At 28.3% G+C, this 22,388-nt stretch overlaps 1 protein-coding gene across 4 annotated transcripts; it reads right to left on the reverse strand.

Annotated features, from left to right (window-relative positions):
- Positions 1–1,888: 1,888 nt before the first annotated feature.
- LOC148232688 (uncharacterized) lies at positions 1,889–22,382 on the reverse strand. 4 transcript variants are annotated; one of them, XM_088191190.1, is made up of 7 exons: positions 22,244–22,382; positions 9,964–10,141; positions 9,810–9,898; positions 7,155–7,288; positions 6,358–6,612; positions 3,989–5,389; positions 1,889–2,177 (listed from the first exon to the last, which is right to left on the reverse strand). In XM_088191190.1, exons 2-7 carry the CDS (start codon positions 10,032–10,034, stop codon positions 2,028–2,030), a joined length of 2,100 nt encoding a protein of 699 aa, XP_088047316.1. In that variant the 5' UTR covers positions 10,035–10,141; positions 22,244–22,382; the 3' UTR covers positions 1,889–2,027. The 4 variants fall into 4 exon arrangements, with proteins under 4 accessions (XP_088047316.1, XP_088047315.1, XP_088047317.1 ...); XM_088191189.1 differs by having other exon boundaries at positions 7,146–7,288; XM_088191191.1 differs by lacking the exons at positions 7,155–7,288; positions 9,810–9,898; positions 9,964–10,141; positions 22,244–22,382 and adding an exon at positions 6,730–6,848.
- Between the last annotated feature and the right edge of the window lie 6 nt (positions 22,383–22,388).

A 22,388-nucleotide genomic window follows, 5' to 3' on the forward strand; every position in this document is an offset into this window, starting at 1 on the left:
TGTCCACTTTACAATTGAGACCATTTACTAATGTTAGTTCTAAAATGTTTTCTAGACGTTGCATGTTGTTATTATATTAACGTTAAAATGGTGATTTGTAGTAATATTCCTAAATCTGTTTTTTATTTTTTTTAAAGAGATTTTATTTATATATTCTGTTATAATATATAAAGACGGTTAAGGATAATACTTAATTAAATAAAACAGTCTTTATTCTTGTTTTGGTACTTATACATAAAATTGCAATATTATTCATAGTTTGTTTATGATATGAAAATTGTGTTGCGAACAGTTTTCAACGAATTGATTTTTACTAGTCTATTAAATTTTCGATTTACTTTCTTTACTTATAGTTGATGTTGCACTGTAGATAATAAGAAAGCCATACTATTGGTAGAAGACTACTTTTCTTGACTGTAACTGTTCAAATTTGGAATTGAAATATATTATATTGTAATTGTGATTATCGCTAAACCATTCTTATGAAATTCATTCCTATTGTATCATATTTTATATATTCTTTTACTATTTCTTACATTCCCGAAAGAAAACTTCCGTTTCTGTGCATTTTCTATTTCTATATTATATCAATAATTATAAATATATATCGAATTTGTGACTTAAGGCCATTATCTGGTTATAGGTTATGTTTTAAATGTAGTTTAATGCTATAAACGATTCTCGGTTAGTGATTAGGTATTAAATATTATAAACGATAGCACAATCGCTTCCATGGTAAAATGTTTGCCTAATGATTTTTTACATATATTAATTTGCAACTATTTTATCTGATGTTGCGAAGATCTCGTTTAAAAAAAATGTTGTTTTTTGTTAGAAATTACATAATATCTCTCTTTTTCTCTCTATTTTTTTAAATACGCATATACTTTGGATAAATATTTATCATATATAAAAAAAGCAATTATTATAACTATAAAGAAATGTATACAATCTTTTTTAGATGTTAGACATCATGTTGTTCATTGTAGATTGTTTTGTTGTCTGTTTTTGAAATTCTAATCAAATGTTATTTTTATATACACATGTATCTGTAGTTTTTTTATGTTTATTTTATTTTTTTAATAATTATATTTGTACTTAATTTGTGTTTTTATGTTGATTTTCATATCCAATTCCATTCCTTTTATATTATAAACATAATATTCATTAAAATATATATTATAAGGGTCTTATTAATTTATAGAATGTTGTGATTGTACTATTTAAAAATTGTTAAATGAGTAGAAAGTAATTGTAATTCACTACACCTAACCTATTATGCTCAGTCAGTATTACAAAGGCATACTTTATTTTATCATATATAAATTTTAATTTTTAAAGTGTTGAAGGCGATATTGAGTAGTTTAAAATCTAAAAAGTACAGTAGACCCCCAATAACACGGTAAATTGGATGCCCGTTACTTTATATGTGAACAAGCCAAAGGTAGAATATCACAACACACGCGCCTGATTTGTAAGTACATATTACAAAAAAATTTCTAGTCCGCCAAATATAATATATGTACTGAAATAGCACGTCCCCAATTTATCGTGTTATTGGGGGTTATCTGTCATTTTTTATAAAACAATATTGACTGGGTATAGTGGATGAAATATAGACATTAGTCGCGAGGTCACGACCTTTAGTATATACTCATACGAGGGGAAAGGATTATGTGTAGATGTTAAACAAAAGTTTCATAATAATATTCATATATGCAAAAGATATCTATTCATAGGAATTGTTCATCAATAAAACTTTTACTTCTGTAATTATAAAAAAATATATTTTTTAGACAAATATATTGTTCTTAAAGTAATATTCTTATAATACTACAAACTTTATATAATACCCTCTAGATTTTTTTAGATGTACATACATAAAAAATGTTATGAAGCACTACGAATTTATTATTAATTAATTTATATAATTATTACTGAAAATTAAAAAAATGGAATAAACTATTTGCTACCCTATATTGTCTAAAGTCTTTACTTATTTTTTATAAGTGCACTTTTTTCGTAGATCATAAACAGCTGTTGCCCCAGCAGCCACACCACGGGATGCTGTCTTCTCTGTTCACACGAGGTTTGCCTATGTTAAGACTCAATCCAGAATGACCCGACGAAGATAGACTGTTTGTGCGCTCCCTCTCTGAATGAGAAGTTGTCATTTCCTGATGAAAATATACATAATTAATATTTTTAATATTACTAAGTAGTTAAGTAAGTAACCTAACTTATAAGTAGCGATGTGAGTCAAGAATGTTCTACAAAAGATTAATCAGGGACATCATTTCAGTTTTTTCCAGAGGGAAGAGAAAAATTAGTGGTCGTTTTTTTAATAATTCCATTTTATTAAAATTCATAGTATGACATGCATTTTTCTGGCCATGTCGTATCATCGTCGTTGCAATGGAAACGCAGCGTTCATATTAAGACTTACAATAGGTAAGAATCAAATGAAGCGTATATAAACTGAATTTTAACCAAAAGGTAAAGCCAAAAAAACAATTATCCCTTCTCAGAAGTCAAAAATCCACGTCAAAAGCAATAAAACTGTCGGCACCGTCGCAGTGGGAACGCTTGTTACCGAGCGTTTCCTATAATGATAATCTGAAACGCCATTTCACCTTTCTCCAGGAGTGGGGGGTGGGGCAAAAGTTAGGCAGTCAGTTATCGTTTTTTTAATATAAAAATTCATAGTATTTAATTAAATAATTTGCATTTTTCTGGCCAAATGGGAGGAGGGGGGGGGGGGGTTATGCCCCCACCTGCCCCCCTCCCAAATGACGTCCCTGAGATTAATATTTGAGAAATTTATTTTTGTTAGTTATAAAACATTATATAGTTTACTGGATTATTTTCAGAGCCTCGTGAAATCTTTTAGAATCTGAGAGGAATTTAAATTACTTCAAATCTTAGTTGATAAAATTCTATGAAAAAAAAATCATATTATTTCAAAGAATTTTATATCACTAAACTATGTATTAAATAAAAAAATTGAAATAGTTTCACTTTATGATACATATTATAAATAAATTTATATTTTTAGTATTTTGAGAAAAGGTATTAATTTTATAAATGAAGTTGATAAAGTAGTAATAAATTTAATCACATATTTCATTTTTCGAATCACATCATATTACGTCTCGAATGAAAATGAGGAATAAACTTGTTGATAGATAAGATAAATTACCATATACTCTGGTTAATCTAAGAATGTATCGCTTACGACAAAAATATTTCATTATGCGTATTACATCCTATTACAGTCTTTCAAGCTTTTATTCACTATTGCAAGATATAAAATGTAAATGAAAATAATTAATTTTCACTAGTGAATACAAATAAATAAGAGACGTCACTGCGCAGTTAGTAATACATTCTTAGATCAACTCGAGTATTCTGAATTAATATTAGTTACAAGAATAAATTTAATTTATCACACTTTTAATTTATTTTAAAATTTAGTTTTCTCTGTATTCTATATGTTAATTTTATAAAATGATTTACAAACAGTGTTAATTTATAATTATATTTTATCAAAAAACAATCACTCTTATTTTTTAAGAAAAAGATTTTTCAATTGTGTCGTTATATCAAACTTGCTTAAGTCACTAATGTGTTAAGCGATTTAGAATAATATATTTTAAGCAGATTAATCTGAAATGTAGGAAATCTTGAGTTAAATATGGTTAAAGTGTTATGCTTCCTCTACACTCTCTGGAAGTTACCGAACCAAAGGTCTACCGAATACGGTCGAGGTCCCCGAGAAATTAGAGCGGGCAGACCCGAGCTCGACCGAAGTAGCCCCAAATTAACACATTATATTTTCCGTCCTTGCCCAACCATGGCCTACTTCCAGAGAGTGTGGAGGAAGCATTAATCTGAAATAACTTATTCAGTTTACTCGGTAAAGGTATGATCATTCTCTATTTATATAATAAGACTGAATGGATACTCTCAATAGTTTTCATTAGAATACCTGGTAGCTATCGTACGGTATCTTAAACCCCGGAACCGAATTTCTCGTTTTACCATGATCATTGTCCTTGACAGAGCTCTTTTTGCTAGAACACTTTTCACAATGGTGCACTTTGTGACAGTCACAGTTTGGGCAGTATCGGCACCGATTCGGAATGTGAGTTTGCTTCACGTGTCTATGCTTCTTACAGCCATTTTCTTTTAACTTCACTGAAGATTCAACGTCACCAGAATCTAGAGAAGACGACTGCTCTAACAATCTATCTGAATCACTCTTAGAATTCGAAAGTATTGGATCGACTTTGACTTCTGCCTCTTCAGAAGTTTTCGGCGGAGTGCCTTTCTTGTTTGCTTTTCTTTTAAAATGTATCGAGAACCTCTTCTTTTTGATTTCGACAGGACTTTTAGGTATAATGTTGTTTGTTGCATGACTTTCAAATTTATGTTCAACATCAGGCTCATTAATGTTGCTATCTTCTAACGTATCTATATCAGAATTCTTTAATATACTCGGTATTTGAATAGTTAATTTTGGAGGTTTAGTCACAGTTTCTTTAATATCGATAGCTTCTTCTGAAGGAATGTATTTGATTTCATTTTCTAGGTTATTGATATGTAACCGTTTTAACTTTTTAGGCAATTTATTAACAGTTGCATACACGGGTTCTTCTGTTAATATCTCCACGGGCTCGGATTGAGATCTCATGAATCTCTTCATTCTAGAACTGTTTCTCTCAAACATCAGAAACGTATTCTTTATTTCTGTCGTCGTTTGAGTCGCGTGTGAAACATCATTTCTAATATCAAATCCTACGGGTTCCAAATTGATCCGTTGTTCGCTTCTAAACGGTTGCGGATAGTCATAGTCTAGATCTATATTCTTTTCAGTTTTATATGAAGTCTGATTTGGAGCATCGCTAGGTATGATTATTGTAGGATTTGGATCGTTTTGAATCGGCGAGTGAAGAGTCAATTGTTGGATTATCTTCCTCGTGTTGCAAATTATATACGCGTCCTTCTTAGATTCTCTATTGCTGTTTCTAATGATTGGATCAACATATTTTAAAAAATCTTCTATACTACCACTATCTAAATCTTGATCATTTTGCTCCGATAGTACTTGATAGTTATGATTTGCAGATATAATCTTGCAGTTGTTCTTTGTTTGTTGCGGAATGATGAAGCCTATCGAAGGCGATGATCTAAAACCTTGATAGTCTTCATATGTATTATTGTTCATAAGAACATCTAGACTGGATTTTGGGAAGATGGATACTGATTGCATTTCAGGTTCTTCATGAGCTTCTAACGGAAGTGTGACTACTGCTTTGTAGTATTCTGGCTTTGGATTTGATTCTGATTCGTCACTTAACACGAAAGCATTCATCCCATCGTCTCGATCCTGAAAAATAAAATATTAATCAATCACTACACAATTGCTACACGTTATAAATACAAATATAAGTATACCATTTTATTGTTATTGAACGAAGAAGAATTTATGATTAATATTCTTATAGCGCCGTGTGGTTTTCTACGGTTAACTCTAACACATGCCACTTTTTTTTTGCCGTCAACTGTTTATAACTGTTTACGTTTATTAATGTACGGTGAACACGATTATTATTTATTTTGAACCGATTTTTCTGGTATAATATAGAGAAACACGGTAGTAGCGAACGTTCATTGGCGAAATAATTCATTATACTAAATTTGTCCGGCCGGTCGGTTTTTGAAACTGTGCCAAAAATGTGTTGCTGGAATTCTCAATATTAGCACGTTCGATCTTGCATTGAATTTTTACATTTAGATTATAACATTTATGATTTTCAAATGAAAGAAGTGATATGATTTGATTAAAAGTGACATCACATACTTTTGATTAACATGTGGCAAGTATCAAGTTCTTGTTAACATTTTGGTTTATAAAGGGTTTAAAATTTCAATTAAATTTAAATATGAAATATCAATAAAATTATAAATTATATAATAATTCTATAAGTTTGTTATTCTGTTTACCATTATTTAAAATAATAATAATAATAATAATAATAATAATAGGTACATAGAAAAGTATTATATTACAGTAACATTGTATATATTAAATATCAGATAATCTAAAGACTTATTGTTTTTATTTCCAATGGCAATGAATGCCTGCAAAAATAAGTAGTATATCAAAAATGTAAAAGTCGATAAAATCAATTTCTGTCAATGCCAGTTGAAGCATGTTCATTTTCTTCTATTGACTCCTCCGTTTGTTGTACTTTAGAATGTAAGATATTTTGGCATACTTTTATCTTATTCATGAGTGGTAAATTGTTGGTCTTATATTTATGGAAATATATTGTTGCATAGTGTTTTTATTACCTTTGGCTCTGGAGACGTCACCCTCGACGAGGGCTCTTCAGGAACAACCGACAGAGTTCCGCACTGAACCAAATTGCTCATCAACATATCGAATCCTTCATCTTCCTCATTCTTTAGATCATTAGAATCAGCATATCCAACGTTGGTGATAGTATTAGCTGTGCAACACGTTGGCAAATCGTTTTTCATATCATTCATGTCATTTTGGACGTTACAGCAGTCGGATTCACAATCACTGCAACAGCTATCCGAATCCTGAAATATGAAAAGGCGAAGTTTTTACTATTTATCTCCATTATGATGACTCATAATCATTACATTCAGGACAGTAAATATTTGTATAATATATATATTAATTAAAACTTGACTTACCGACAAGTAAAACAGCAGAGCCAGGCCGACGCAGCATTGGACCACTTGACACCGTTCTCAATGTGCAGCCCTTGATTGAGAGTTCTGATAGACTGAGAGAGTCTGAGAGATAATTTGTGAGCCAATGGTGCGCCACACCTGGCTCGACTCAACACCGTTGATTTATTAGTCGTTCAAATACAAATTGAAAAAGAAAAACCAAAAAATATTATATTATTCATAGAGTGAAATATTAATTAGTTTCTTTTTAGAAACGTGTTGAGCAAAGCAAAATATAAAAGCAGTAAATTCAAGTATTCATAATACTTTGCGCCTTAGAAATAAATGCTATTAAATTTTATTGGTCTTTAAAGTTATGGTTAGCTTATTGTGGGTGGATGTGAGTAAAAATAGTGTTTTTTGTGTTTTTTACATACTATATTCACCTCGTGGTCTGACATGTCTTCTAAGTGTCGGGATTTAAGAAGTTTTTCTAATCTATCATATTCGCCTCGTAAAGCTCCGACTTCTCTTCTCAGTTGTTCGTTTTCTCTTTTTAGCTTTTTGATGTCCGACTGTCCTGTAAAATAATATAAATATATCAATAACTAATTATCTTGTTCGTCGGTGTATTTTTCCTTTAAAAATATTTTTTTATTCATCATTTAAAAAAACTTGGACCATTTTCTTTATTTAATATACTTATTTTTAAATTATTTATTATTTATTAATACTGGAACTAAGAATCCATAGGAAAAGTGCATATTTTCATTTTTTATTAAGTATTCCGTTGTAACTTGACAAGCGTAAGCCCAATACGTTACAATGGGCAAATTTGTACCAACTGATTTGAGTCAATCAGACAAGAGAGTAATAAACCACCAGACTGAAAGTCTGGGAATTGGTGATATCTATATTATTAATTATAAAGTATTATGTGCTATAACATTTATAATCGATAGATGTCACAACAGTTGGGGCCGGTTTTTGTTTATATAGCGTATTTCTATAAATTAACCCTTTGTACTCGTATTTTTTTTGGTTGGGATAGTGCCAGCTCGTATTTAATTTCAGGAATTTTTGGAAGTAAAAATGAAATAAAACACGTTTTAATTAATCTTTTTACAAAATATTTTTTTTAAATATTTATTTGGCGCACGATAAATATTTGGTCAAGTATCGCGCCATGCAGTCTTAACACCACATGACACGTCCATGTTCCGATGAAAAATTTTACAATAAGCTTACACTTGTAAATTTAAGATTATTGAGTTATTTGCGTAAGATAAAAATTCAATACTACTGAAAAGTGCTTAACAGAAGTTTTTTACCATTAATCATTTTAAATTGGCATAATTTGCTTGAACACAAAGCCAATAAATGCATTCAAAGTTTTGTTGACATATGCAACGCTTGGAATACGATATCGACACATTGTCGATTGCCAGGAATACGATATCGACACATTCGAGTACCGCTGCCAGGGCTCGAACCCGTAATCTCAGAGTTACTAGTCTGAGACGTTACGGACTACGCTGTTCCATCCTTATATCACTTTTTATGAATGCATTATTTTAATCGTTGTTTTCTATAAATTATATCTATTATACAAAATACTTTTTTTGCCAAGCTTATGAAATATAATAAAAATAAATTATACAAAAATATTTTTTCTACATTCTCCTCATGGTTTTTAGTTTTCAATTAGTTTTGATTTTGCTCCAATTTACATAACTAAAAATATACTATGACTATAAACATTTAATTTCTTTAAACACTTTTAATTATGTATGTATTATAGTTTCCAAATATTCGTTATTTTTAACTATTCGAATATCGAATAGTAAACGATATAATATTCGTATATTAGAATATATTTGTGAATAATACATAAACTATATATGCTATAAAAAACAATAAAAAGTATCAAGACCATTTCTTTTAATTTAAAAAATAATTAAACTTAAGCATAATCAATTACGACACACTTATTATTCATTTAGATTTAAAAAATATGAAAAAGTTCACAGCTGCATAATATTAACATAAGAATAAATAATTTCTGCAATTTCGTCACTAACAAATGTTTATTTTTCATGATTTTGTTTGTTGGCTATTAGTTTTTATGGCCATGCCTTATTTACAAAAAAACATTTCGGCATTGATGATAGATCATATTTTCGTCAATAAATTTTGCTAATACAAAAATAAGCCAGTCTAAAGTTTATATTATAAAAAGAGAAAAGCAGCCTTTCAACTTCTATCGTTGAATTTGGTTCAGTCAGGTCGTCAGATTGTGTCAGTAAGAGCTATAATTATTACTATAGCTTCGGAACGAATCAAATAATCCATCTCGCGTATAAATCTAAATATAAGTTTATTGTTTATTTTTTATTAAATGTTGAATCGACAAATTAGTTTTTATTATTTGTTATATGACGCAAAATTAACACGTCATTCAAGAATTGGTGTAAGTAGTGTTTCTTTTCGAGAATTAATTCCCGAGAATTTCTAGAGAAATTTATTTATTTTATGCAATTTTTTTTGTTGAATATTTAATTTATACGAATATTACACAATCATTTTTGATAACCGCTATTTTGAAAACAAGTAGTGGTTGAAATCCGGTAAATTCACAGCTGCATTCAGAGTATGAAATATTGTTTGCCATATTAGTATTCTGTCCGACTCTAGAAGCCCTTTTAACAGGTCATGCATTACTAATTCTGAAGCAACGATTATGAGTGGTCCCGACATATTCATTATAATTATTAATGTTCAAACTAGAAACACATATTTAGTGTATTAGAGGTTTACAATACCAAAAACAACATCTATAATGTACACATGAAAAAATCAAGCAACAATGAGTTTTAAGCAATAGTATAGAAAAACGATTTTGTCTGACAAGAAAATCAATGATATCTAAAAAAGTGACAGTTACAGAGAAAAACTAATAATATATTAAAATAAATAAAATACATCGCGTATATATTATCTTTGTGACAAAAACAAAAGCAGGAAATAAAATGTTAAGGCGCGTTTACATACGTCAATGGATGAATGATGAATGCCCAGAATAAAAATCCAATTTCGCATACCTCGCTCCACTTCAGCGTTTATGTTAATGGTTCTCAATCTGAGCTCCTCGTTTTCGTACAGCATCCCCCGTGAAGACTTTCTGTCCAACCTATTAAAATATATGTATATGTAAAAAAACATCTAACCTTCGCATATCTCTTTTTAAATTCTCACCGTCTGTTCGGTTTGATGTTGACATCTTTTCTCCTGGTCCTCAACATACTCCCCCCCGACATTCCCGACATGGCTAAAAGTATTTGGAATAGGACGTCTAGTAGACCCAACTTAGTGGCTTCTCTTCCGGTCTATGGCTGTCATCAAACGCTGATGCCAAGACGTTCGGCGTCTACGTCTATAAACAATGCACGTGCGAGTAAACGAAAATACTACACAACATTAGCTATGTGAAGGTACGTAATAGTAAGCTAGAGTAAGACTTGGATTAAGTACAAAATAAAGTTCCGAACGCCCTAGATATCCAGATAGAGCACAGAGCGTTTGGAAAATGCGTTAACTTTTTCATATTTATTTAGGCTTTAAAATCGAGTCGTTTTAATTCTGAAGATCCAATTATCACCGTTCAAATACTCAGAGATATGTTTCACGTGAATATATTTTAATATATAATAATGGTGCATTTATAATTACTCTGAATTATTCAGGACGTGCACATTAAAAATATTGTTATGGTCGAGTCTTTAGCCAATCCGAGCGGGAAATTCACGTCCGGTCTTGTACCGCTAGCTTCTATAATATATGGACGCGTGGGTAAGACTATTTGTTGTCAAGCAATTAGTAAGCCAAAGTTTCGCTAGTCCTGGCTAAGAAGTAAAATCACCGACAGTTCCTCGGGGGCACAAATTAAACGATAATATTATAAAAATAATAATTAGTAGCTTTATCATATATAGACTTAACAGTCAGAAATCACATTATACAGTTTTAATAAATATTAGGTTTTTAAATTATATGGTTACGTTGTGATATTTTAACATTTAATTTCAAAATGCCTAATTAAAGATGATACTAAATTACATATATATATGTTTATATAGAAAAATGACATAAATATAAGTCAAATTCAGAGATTTACTGACCGTTTTATTTCAAAGTTATTGTAACCATTTTTTCTTAATAAAACTGATGATGCTGTCTGTTTACTAACAATTTTATAATTATATTTATAACAAAACAGAAATATGCGAATAAATAAATGAATAATAATTAATAGCGTTTAAAATTTGAACTAATAAATTAACAAAATTGCCTGTGGCTTTAATTTCTAAATTATTTTATATAAAGTCTGCCTTTAAGCTATTTTTGATGAAACAAAATTACTTATTTGAGGCTTGAACTAAGTCGATATTATTTTAAATTCGTACGCATGTTATAAAAGTATGAGCAAAGTTTCAAACCAATATGATTAAAATTCAATAATTTTGCTACATAATTGGAGGGCTATAGTTTTATATAATTAAAATTAACTATGACACAAATATATATGTTTTATTATTTTCTAAACGTCTAAGAACCTAATCACATGTGATATACATATAATAGTTTATGCTATTACTTATCTATTGCAAAAAAAATGTATTAAAAAAAAATCTATGGAGTTGTAAAATGTAATAATTATTAAGTAGATTTTACAACTTAATAGATTATTTTTTTAATAATTAGATTTTATTTATATAGAAGTCTGTTATTTTTTATTTTATGTATTTTTATGATTTTAAATTTTATATTTACACTGTAAGTAAATATATATATCATGTTATTTTTATTCCATTATTTTGAAAATAATTTTTAAATATTCATTTCAATTTATTTAAACTAAAAAATATTAAAAACCAGTTTTCTAGTCTTCTAATACATGTGTTGTAAAAGTAAATACGTTTACTACCCGATTTTAAGATAACACTGTTGATCGTCGCATTTCAATATGTTTGTTAAAAAGTCATAATACAAATGGATTTTTGCTTCTTGCATTTTTAAAAAATACGACGTTTTAACGGTCTACTCAAAAGGAACGTAATATATTATGGTGAATATGCACTCTTAAAGATAATAGTACGCCAAAAAAAATTATAATCAATGACAAATGCATCGCTATAAACAGCTAGAAACAATGATCCTAGTTTCATTATTTGACAAATAATACAGATATGTCAAAGAATAGAGGGAGAGTAGGGTCGTTAACCTCATCTTCTTTCTCCGATCGTATATAAACCTTAACGCTGCTAAAATCAATTTAATCATAACTTTCCAAGTTCATTTCAACTTCATATCGAATCGTCTAATCCAGTTCTCGGCAACCTTTTTTGACTGCGGGTCAAAATAATTCAAATGTGAATATTAAGAAGACTATTCGTGAATAGTCTTCTTAATATTCACACATCAGTGAATATTTTTGGTCCTAACAACCATATATGTGGTCTGGTCGTAACATCGTAACACGTAATCCGGCACATGTACATATATTAAATAAATGCTATTTGCAGAACTCAAATGGGGTATGTTTTGATTATATTTGTTTAGTGTATAAACAATTAGCTATATTAGCTGAATTAAAATAAAAAATAAATCCTTACAGGGTTCATATAAGTGATTAACGCTTCGGGACGGATTTGCTAATAAGTGATATCTTAGCAATTATTATGACATTTTTTGCTTCTATTGTTAGCCTTTTGTCGAAGCGAGTTAGTATTTCTTTTTAATAATGGTGCAGTTGCTTGGAGCCCCCACAAATGCAGTGGTAGTTTATAATGGGCTGAAAATCCTGAAACATCTATGACATATGTTCTCTTTATAAATTTATTAGCTAAGCACATACGCACAGATATGTCCGACGGACACTATGACAGATCTGTTCGACCTTCGCACAAACTGTCGGAATTCGGACATCAGTCTTAATATTTATTATTTTTTTTTAAAAGCGGTTGTTTGATGTCTTTTTCAAAAGAGCAAAAACTTGCTTTAATATGCAGTGGTTTTATCTGTTTGGAAAAAATCTTAAGAATGGACAAACAGAAAGCGCACACATGTGCAAACGTGGTGCGCGGATCTGCCTGTCAGTGTCCGATCCGTTCAATCTGAGCACGAACAGACAAATTTGTGTCTTTTCTCACCACACACGATCGGATTTGTCCGCCAGGCACCCGCGACGGACAGATTCATCGAATGTGACCGCGCGTATATGGCCAGCTATTATCTGATCAGCCAGCAAAAACTTGATTTTGATCGCATGAACTTTTCTGGTACTAATTTTTAGTTCTTGTGTGGTCTTAAAACCATTTTTTTATGATTATTATTGCTCTTTCTAAATTAACTGTGTCTTCAATTGCTTTAAATTAATAGCAATTTTTGCCAAAATATATATAAAGCAAATTTCTGATATCCTTAACTACATTGCTTTGTCTGTAAATACTAGTTGAATAGTGAAATAAAATTCCTAGATATCTCAAAAGCGTTTATAATATTAAAAAATATTATACAACATTATTTTCGAGCAGTTTATTAACGTAACATTTAGAAATATAAGTAGAAATATATTTATGTACATCAATGCTAATATTTTCGCCAATTCTGTCACCCAAAAATGTAAGTTTTATTTTTATTCATCTTCAAAGTCTGAATCTTAGCCAGACGTCGTATTTACGACACAAAGTTACATAAATATGGAAATCATAAATAAAATTTACAAATAGGAATAGCCGTTGAAATATATAAATTAAAAATAGAAAATTACCATTGAGTCGTGAAACGCACATACTTTACGCTAACCGAGTTATTCTAATCCAATTATGAAAAGCTTACTATGCACAAAGCGTTCCGTTATTCTTGAATACAGAACAATATTTAAAACTTGGTTTACAGTAAATATATATTTTATTTTATTTATTATTTAGGAATAAATATGTATGTACATATTTATTTGAGAACATTTATGATTAAAAAATAATATTAGTATTTATTATTAAATAAAATAATTCATAAATCAGAGTTTTACTAGTGCGAGTTTTAAGTCAACGTCACGCAACAATAGTCACGATTTTCATAATCCAGTATATACTTAATGTGCTTTGGAATTTCACCCTTTCTTTATACGTTCTGTTGCATATTGAACATTGAATTGATATGTGCAAGCTATAGTGTTTATTGTTAATTATTAAGTATGATATTCAGCGTTGGAACTATATTTGGACGATATAAGAAAAACTTCAAAAGTATCAAAAGCAAGGTAATAAAATATATTTTTATTATATTACTAATAAATTATTGATCAAATAATTTTTATTTATATTTTAGTTTTAAGTAACAATATTTATTGTTTTTTTTTGATAAATCTGCTTTTAAACAAAAGCACAATAATTTGTTTCTAAGCAACAATAAAATGGATGTATTTGATATTGTATCTTTACGTCACAAATATTATTAAATAAACACTCTTCTATTACTCATATTATTATCAGGTACACAAATTATATTTATAGAGTGATTTTAATATTATATAAACGCTTTAGTGTAAAAGTCTAATGCATCTATTATTAAAAAAAAAAAAACATCCGCCGATGATTCAGATATTTACAAAGGATGAGAAAGTTTATATAAATCTGATTGTAATTGAAACATCAACGATTGATGATTCATATTATATTATTGTTCTTTTTCTATCGCTTTCTCAGATAATAATAGATCTATACACTGTTCCTTTTCGCGTACAAATTTGCAAATTTTTAATGGTTTTCTGAAATATAAACCTTTTGATGTACGATCGTAACTATTAATCGCGTATTTACGACTGGAATTCGATAGTTTCATGGACGGTTAGCTAAACACAATGGGATATAAAAAGCTCCAGCTGGAATTTCCGGTATCTGGAGTTTTATTATTAAAATTGCTGAACGCGCGAGAACGTTTTCTTTGGAGGGGATTTTTTAATTCAATATTAATTGTAATTTTATTTCCTATAAGTGATAATTAATATATATTGGAATATTTTATATTAATTTACTATATTGTCGGGAAAAATATTTTTACAAATACGGGTACCAAATCTTTTGTCTTTTGGAATAATAAGTCTACAAAATCATCGTAAGCTTCTGGTTGCTTCAAAGATTTTTATACCAGGGGACAGAGCACCACTCGCCAATTTATTCCAATGAAATGTATTCCTATATTATTTATTATTTTTTGTCAGTTACGATTTTCCGAAAGAATCTTATGAGAAAGAAGTGCGTAGAAAATTGTAAATCTGTTAGATTAAAATGCGAAATATTTTTTTCTAAAAACAAATTTATGTGATTAAGATGTGTTTTATTTCTTATTTTAATTATTGCACATTTATTTTTTTATTTTTATTCTCGAAAAATATATCTCTCGTATACTTATATATTTCTACTCATAAATTTTAACTGTAAATGTTTATGTAAATATAATATAATACGCAAATACGTTAAAACCTGAAACTAAATATTTTTTAGATCAATGCCGGTACGGTTAATCTTCGCCCATATCGTACAAACCCTATAATGAAACATGTGAGTGTGATTTTCGGGTGGCTCTTTATAAGCGAAACCACTGTAGTCACTTTCTGACGAAGCCAAATTTAATGGATAACAGTAAAAATAAAAGGATTTTGCGTTTAAGGCTTGTCGTATGTTCATATTTCGGGGCAAAGAACTTGTCGACACGCATAGCAATGTGTGATAGAAACGGAAACTCATTGAGTCATAATTTAATGCTATAAATATAATTTTTTTTAGTTATTCATAAGGAAAACATTCATATTAATTTTTATTTAAATATATTAAGAATTTTCTTTATAGCTGCTTGAATAATAATACATGGAAGGTTTAATTATGGAATGCACATTAAAAAATTAAAAAAAATTACCACAGAGACATTCAATCAGAACTAAAAATAGATAATAGGCAACGATACACTTATGTAGGCAATGAGAACTGTGAAAAAATTCTTAACAAAGCCACTCTAGATTGATAAACGAAAATTCGTCATAAATAAAACCGCTACATATAAAAATTTGTTGTATAGAAGCAAGTTCGCATTTCATCCATCATGTAGAAAAAACCATTCAAGCCGAGCCAACAGGTTTTGACAACACTAGTCTTCTGAAAATGCTTTAATAACCCAACATATGTTCATTCTTTAGCAAAATAAATTGCAAAAATGTCAATAAAATAATTGTTTTTTTTTTTAAAAAATCAAAAGAAGATTAATTTAATATAAATAATAGCCGTTACCACGACAAAATATAAAACAAACAAATTCTCTACATTAAGCGGCCTAAACACAGCCGTGAAAACGTTTAGTGTTTTGTATCACATTTGGGTGTTAAATTAGCACATATAGGATTCAAAAGGCAACCAAGTGTTTGCTGGAGTGTCGAGTTGTATTAGTACCGGTTGTGATTTCGTGGAGCATGTCGTGATATATTTTTATAACGTGTGTGATGTGTCTCGTGTCCATGCAGTGTTTGCTGATGTGATTCTGTGGCGTCAGCCATCTGCATCTTCTCTTCTGTGACCACATGTCACATATTTTATAATGCTGGTTCGAGACAACTTTAGCGAATCGCAGGTCAGTCACTTTTTTGACACGCCTACAATATGTTAGCTTATCACTAACGCCGGTTTCAAGCCGGCGCTGTGTAGTGGGGGCGGTGTTGTATGGGCATACATCACCATCCCCACTACACGGCGCCGGCCCGGTGCCGGGTGAATTCATCCGGCACACGTGAAACCGGCCTAAGACAAACGGTAACCTAAGGGTAAAATAATAATAGTATTATGCGTAGGGCAAAATGTATCGTTTAGCTAGCGTTTTTCCTTTCCAAATATAGATTAGTTTTTCTGCGATACTTATTGGGACGGTTGTGTTTTTTTTTGTTGAATGATCTGAAGTAGCTTATTCTTTGAGAATTTTTAAAACCTAATATGTACGATCTAGCTCGATTTTAATTTATCATCACGATATTCATCCGTGAGATAAGGAAAATCTATGATCGATCGACATTTTAATTACATAATAATCACTAATTCTAATCTCCTAGACATGATCAAAATGATAAAAAACACATGGGATTAATGTAAATAGTCAGAGACTTATATCACTCGTCTCCCATGCTGGTCATTAAGTGGTCACTAGATTTCTCTTTCATTGTTGTAAAAAAACACTGAATGTGACAATACTTTTGAGACGTGTTTCCATTTGTTCGAAATGGTCGTTAGAGTGATCTATAAATTATAAAAATAATTACACAGATTTTTATAATTGGAATTTCGTTATTTATTTACAGTATGCAGATGATGAAATCAGATAAAATTGGATGGGTAAATCAACGAATCATAGAGGTCCCCATTTAAAATAAAAGGTGATCACACGCACCGGTAATCAAATTTGAGCTTTCCAGCTTCGATTGCGAGCCAAGCACGCACCAGATGTAACATAATAGTTAATTGAAGACTTCAGACGATCAGTGACATTTTGGCAATTGGAAAATATTTTTATTTAAATATGCAGAGTTGCAGAATTTTCTTTTAAAAATATGAAATTTATCAATTTACTGATCATATATCCATAACGAATCTTAATCACCTTGTGGAAATGGATATAAAAGTCTAAAGTCTGTAAGAGCAACAGCTGTGTTTATTTCATTTATAAACATTACAGAAGTGGATCTACATACATTTGATTCTTGTGACGCTCTATAGCGTGTTAAGTACTCGATGAATCATACAACAAATTGGCGTTTTTTAGATGAAAAATATTTAATGACTATAAGTCTAAAATTATAATGAAATGTCATATTAAATGTCTCCTTTTCCTTTTAAGGGGTCGTATTTTCTTTGCTTTTCTTCGACGAAACTGGGCTACGATAAGGTCAGTCGTGTCGATTTAGAGTGGCATACTTATTCATATTTTACAAAGCTCTCAAAGTGGAGCACGTTCTACGACAAACTATTTATAGGTGAGAGACGTTTAATGTTCGACACAATTAAATACTGCATACACAAGAGAAGTGTTTACGTGGTATATATCAAATCAAGAAGTGCTGAAAGCGTTTACTTGATGAAATAAATCGACAGGAATAACTAATCGCGATAGATACTGTGCAGATACAAAAAGAAAAAATATATAAAATACTATATAAATAAAACTACTTTAAAATTCATAAGGAAAATATTTTTATCATTAAAATCAAAAAAATTTTTGATTGAAGCTATTTTTAACCCAAATTTTTCCATATTATGTATCCATTACTATATTATAATATCAACAACTTATTAATGTTACTGACATATCTCAGTTTATCTAAAATGATTATATAGGTATACACAAATAGATTAAATCAAAATAGTTTGAGAAGCTGTCATTAAATTTATAACCAATAATGCGTGAGTCAGAGCTGGTATACGCTATTATAAATACATAAAAGCTATTCGGTTGTTGTTTCAACGGTGTTGGATTTTTGGAATGGATTTGGAATCTATTATTATATAATTAAAATTAATTTATGTAGTAATATATTTTAGTATACGTTACTAGATCTACATTTAATGGATCATATTATTATATTTAGATTTTTGTATGCTTATTTTTGTAAAAGATTAACATTAACAATTATTTTTTTAATGTTAGCAATAATAAAACAATGTGTAGAAATTATATCTGAAAATAAATGGTGCACATGTTGCGTAAAAACGAATATTTTAACAACCTCGTTAAACAAAACGGTTACAATAATAGTTGCTGGCAATCTCTCTCGATTTTGTAACAGTTCGAGTGTGAAATTTCACAATTTTTCTTTTTAGTCCATTGCTGCACTAATAATATTATTATTTTATTTTTTTGAAATTGTTTTGAGTTCAATTTACAATTCAGTTTGTAATCTATAATATTAGCACTGAAACAAATTTTTAAGAAATTTCGTCAATTTGGTTTATCGATATTTTTAATTTCTCAAAAAATGAGAATTATTATTTTTTCAAGAAATTCAATTTTTGTGACTATAATAATACAGCATATTATTGTAGATATCTTTGTGAAATCTCTTTGTAACGAATACCGAAATAATGAATTTTCTATTTTTCCCCAAAAAACTTTCATACAAAATGTTTTCATTGTAACGAATACTGATCTCAGTATAACGAAATATTTTGCTTTGAATTTAATGCCGTTACAACTTTACACAATATTTCTCAGAATTCAGTTTGTCCTTGACTTGGTGTGGACCGGATGTGCTTACAAGCGAGTGCTTCACCGATTCTCAAACTTTTTTTAATATTTTTTTTTTAACAAATTTTATTATTCATTACAGTATCTTTAAAAATGGACAAAAAAGGATCTATCAATCTTGTAAGAGGTTATTTTGATGCTGTAATAATATGGTAATTAAAAATAAAAAAATAATATATCATCTTCCTTACATTCAATATGATGAAATTTTTTCTTGGGTCCCGTGAGCTTCGCTATACTGAGATTTCACCATATTAGGATACCTATTTTGAGTCAGTAATAGTATTTTTCCAAAATATGTACTTTTGTCGGTTTAACCGTAAACTGGATATAAACCGTTTTTTGGATAAATTTATAAATACGTGAGTTAGGAGTCTGTCGAAAAATATGTGTATATATTTATGATAGTATTTAATATTTTACGTTTAGGAGTTTGGTTTCTCAGTAGTTTATTACTTCTTTTTTATATTTGACTCAATAATAAATAATAACTAAATCATATCCTGAGATTTTCTTATATAAAATCTTACGATAGCAAAAAATTATGTTTTTTGTTACAAATATTATACAAATAAATTTAGTTAATTTTATAAATATGATTTTAAAACGCAGTTTTTATTAAAATATATTTTTTTTATAAAATTTTATGATAGCGAAAAAAACGTAGCTTTTAATATATATAATATTAATATAAAAGATTATCTTGCTATATTTTATGAAGATTTTTATATGAAATAATATGATAGTAAAAAATTTCATGTCAGGAAAAATCAAACTTTTTTTTCAATTATTATACAGAAAATTTTACTTAATTATATTAATTTTCTTTTAAAATACAGCTTTTATTATTAAATTATAATATTACATATTATTATCCTTATAAAATAATAGGATTTTTTATGTATTTTTTGATACATAATCTTACAATACGATTTATACTGTGAAAAACCGAGCTTAAGAGAATTTTCCGTGGCACATATTATTCAGAAAATTTTACTGTATTTTTTTTTATTATTTAATTATAGAAACTCAGCTTTTAATTTTTTTTTTTTTATTTATTGTAGATTTTGATATAAAAAAATCACGTCGGTAAAAAACTGAGCATTTCTTGTATCAATCATAATATAGAAAATTTAATTTAATTCTAAATATATTACTATATTATAATTTAGTTATATTGTAGATTTTTTTTATAAAAAATTGATAAAGCAGTACAAATTAAACCGTGAAAAAAATCCTTATTTTATTAATATGAGCTTAATTTAGCTTATAATTTATCAATATGTATTGAGTAATTTTAGGATTTTTATTTGATGAATTTAAATAAATACTTAAGAAATCAATTTATATCGTAGGATATTTAAAAAAAAAATGTGTAAAATCTTACTAGAAAAAAATGAAAAATATATTTTATTCTATGAATATTAAAACTTAGATTTTAATGTATTAAGTATTAAAATATAGAATGATTTTTAGTGTTATATAAATTTTTAGTTTAATGTTATAAAATTATATTAATATAAAACTGGGATATTCTATGTAGCAATTATTATACAAAAAAAATAATTTATTCGCACAAAATCATTTAATGAATTTAATATGTTTCGTGTATAATAATTTCTGTAGATTTTTTTATCAATTAATTGATAAAAAAATCTACAGAAATAAAATCATATCGTTGGATTTTTAGTTAAAATCTTACTATCGAAAATATCTTTTTTAAAAACGGATTTTTTAAAAGATATTTGGTGTAAAACTTAATATTTTTTTAGTGTAAATATTATATGCTAGATATGTTTTATGCAGTAATTATTATACAGAAAATTTAACTAATGAGCTCAAAAATCAATTTAGCTAAAAACCAGCTTTTAATGAATTTTATATGTATTTAGTAGATAAATATTTAATAATTTAAGCATACTTATGATTTTTCATGTAAAAAATTGTTATAAAATCGTATGATAGTATTTTTTTTAATGTATTATACAGTTTTTTACATTTATAAATATGTTATTTCTACTTATATTTTTATAAATTTAATATTGATAATAGAATTAAATTGTAGGAGTTTATTAAAAAAAACATTAAATTTTCACATAGGAGAAAAAAACTAAAAAAATCTTAAAATTTAGTTTTTGATAAATTTAACGTGTATATAATATATTGATTTATTTATAATATGCAAATTATGTCACAGGGTTTCTTATATTTTTTTGATAAAATTACGGCAGCGTAAAAATTTCTGTCATAAAAGAATATTTTTTTCAAAATTAATTCTGTAATTATAATCTTAAACTTTTAATAAAACAAATATGCATCAGATATTGTATTATATTACAATACATAGTAAAAATTACTTTTGCTGATGAAAACCAATGAATTTTGGCAAAAATTATATTTTATAAATGGTTTTAGATATTATTTATTTACTTTTATTTATTTTGCTCTTACAAAGAAATATCAATTATTAAAAATTTACTTTTGGAGTTCAATTTAATAAAGCCATTATATCTTAAGTACAGCAGATTTTTGCTAATAGCATAATTTGGTCTTTTGATTAATATTATTCCTACAAAGTTATTCTAAATATGTTATATTACGTTAGCTAAAATAATCATTTAAAGCATTTTATCCATTCCTCGTTTAAAATTTCGTGTCATGGAGGTCTGAGCTAGAGGCAGAACACATTTTTATTTTTTTAAATATACATTTACATAGTTGATTATCAATTAAAAAGTGCGTAAAACGAGCTTTTTTCTACATTTTTCGTAATCAATGTTTTGGATTATATCTTTCAATACAGACAATTATTTTTTTTACAAAATATCATTTACCTCCGTTCAGTGAGAATAGGCTATATTTGTTCTTTATTTTTTTTTAAATAGTTGCCCTGTTATAATATAATGTTTGTAATTGTCAATGCAGGATCTACAAAATGTATCAAAAAATATACAAGATACGATTTATTCTATTAGAAATTGATTCAGAATAACTTGATGATTTATATCAAAATTGTTTCAGATTCAAACGTTATCTTGCCACTATACTTGATACGTTTTCAATGGAATTTCATATTCTTATATACTATTAAATGTATAATTCATTATTCAAAGAAGAAGCTTTTGATAACGCATTGAAAAGTAGTCTAATAGAATGTTCATATTTATATTATAAATTAAGTAAACTTTGCACTAACCTCACTTTTCACGTGTCACTCAAAACCCACACTATTTAGGTTACATATTTATTGATTTCAACACAAATGCACACACCAAATTGATCTTCTGAAAACAATGATTCAGATCCGTAGAGAACAAGAGTTTTAATTCGCACGCCCACTT

This window comes from Plectrocnemia conspersa, unplaced genomic scaffold, assembly GCF_051122295.1.
Source record: "Plectrocnemia conspersa isolate PC_06_02 unplaced genomic scaffold, ASM5112229v1 ptg000008l, whole genome shotgun sequence".
NCBI classification, from domain to species: Eukaryota; Metazoa; Arthropoda; class Insecta; order Trichoptera; family Polycentropodidae; genus Plectrocnemia; species Plectrocnemia conspersa.

What these genes read in the sequence shown, in the direction of transcription:
- LOC148232688 (XM_088191189.1), bottom strand. Translation starts at nt 10,034, where the DNA reads ATGTCGGGAATGTCGGGGGGGAGTATGTTGAGGACCAGGAGAAAAGAT. An exon ending in AACATCAAACCGAACAGACG is followed by an intron (nt 9,899 to 9,963) that starts GTGAGAATTTAA and finishes ATATTTTAATAG; the next exon opens with GTTGGACAGAAAGTCTTCAC. An exon ending in TGACGTCTCCAGAGCCAAAG is followed by an intron (nt 5,390 to 6,357) that starts GTAATAAAAACA and finishes TTTATTTTTCAG; the next exon opens with GATCGAGACGATGGGATGAA.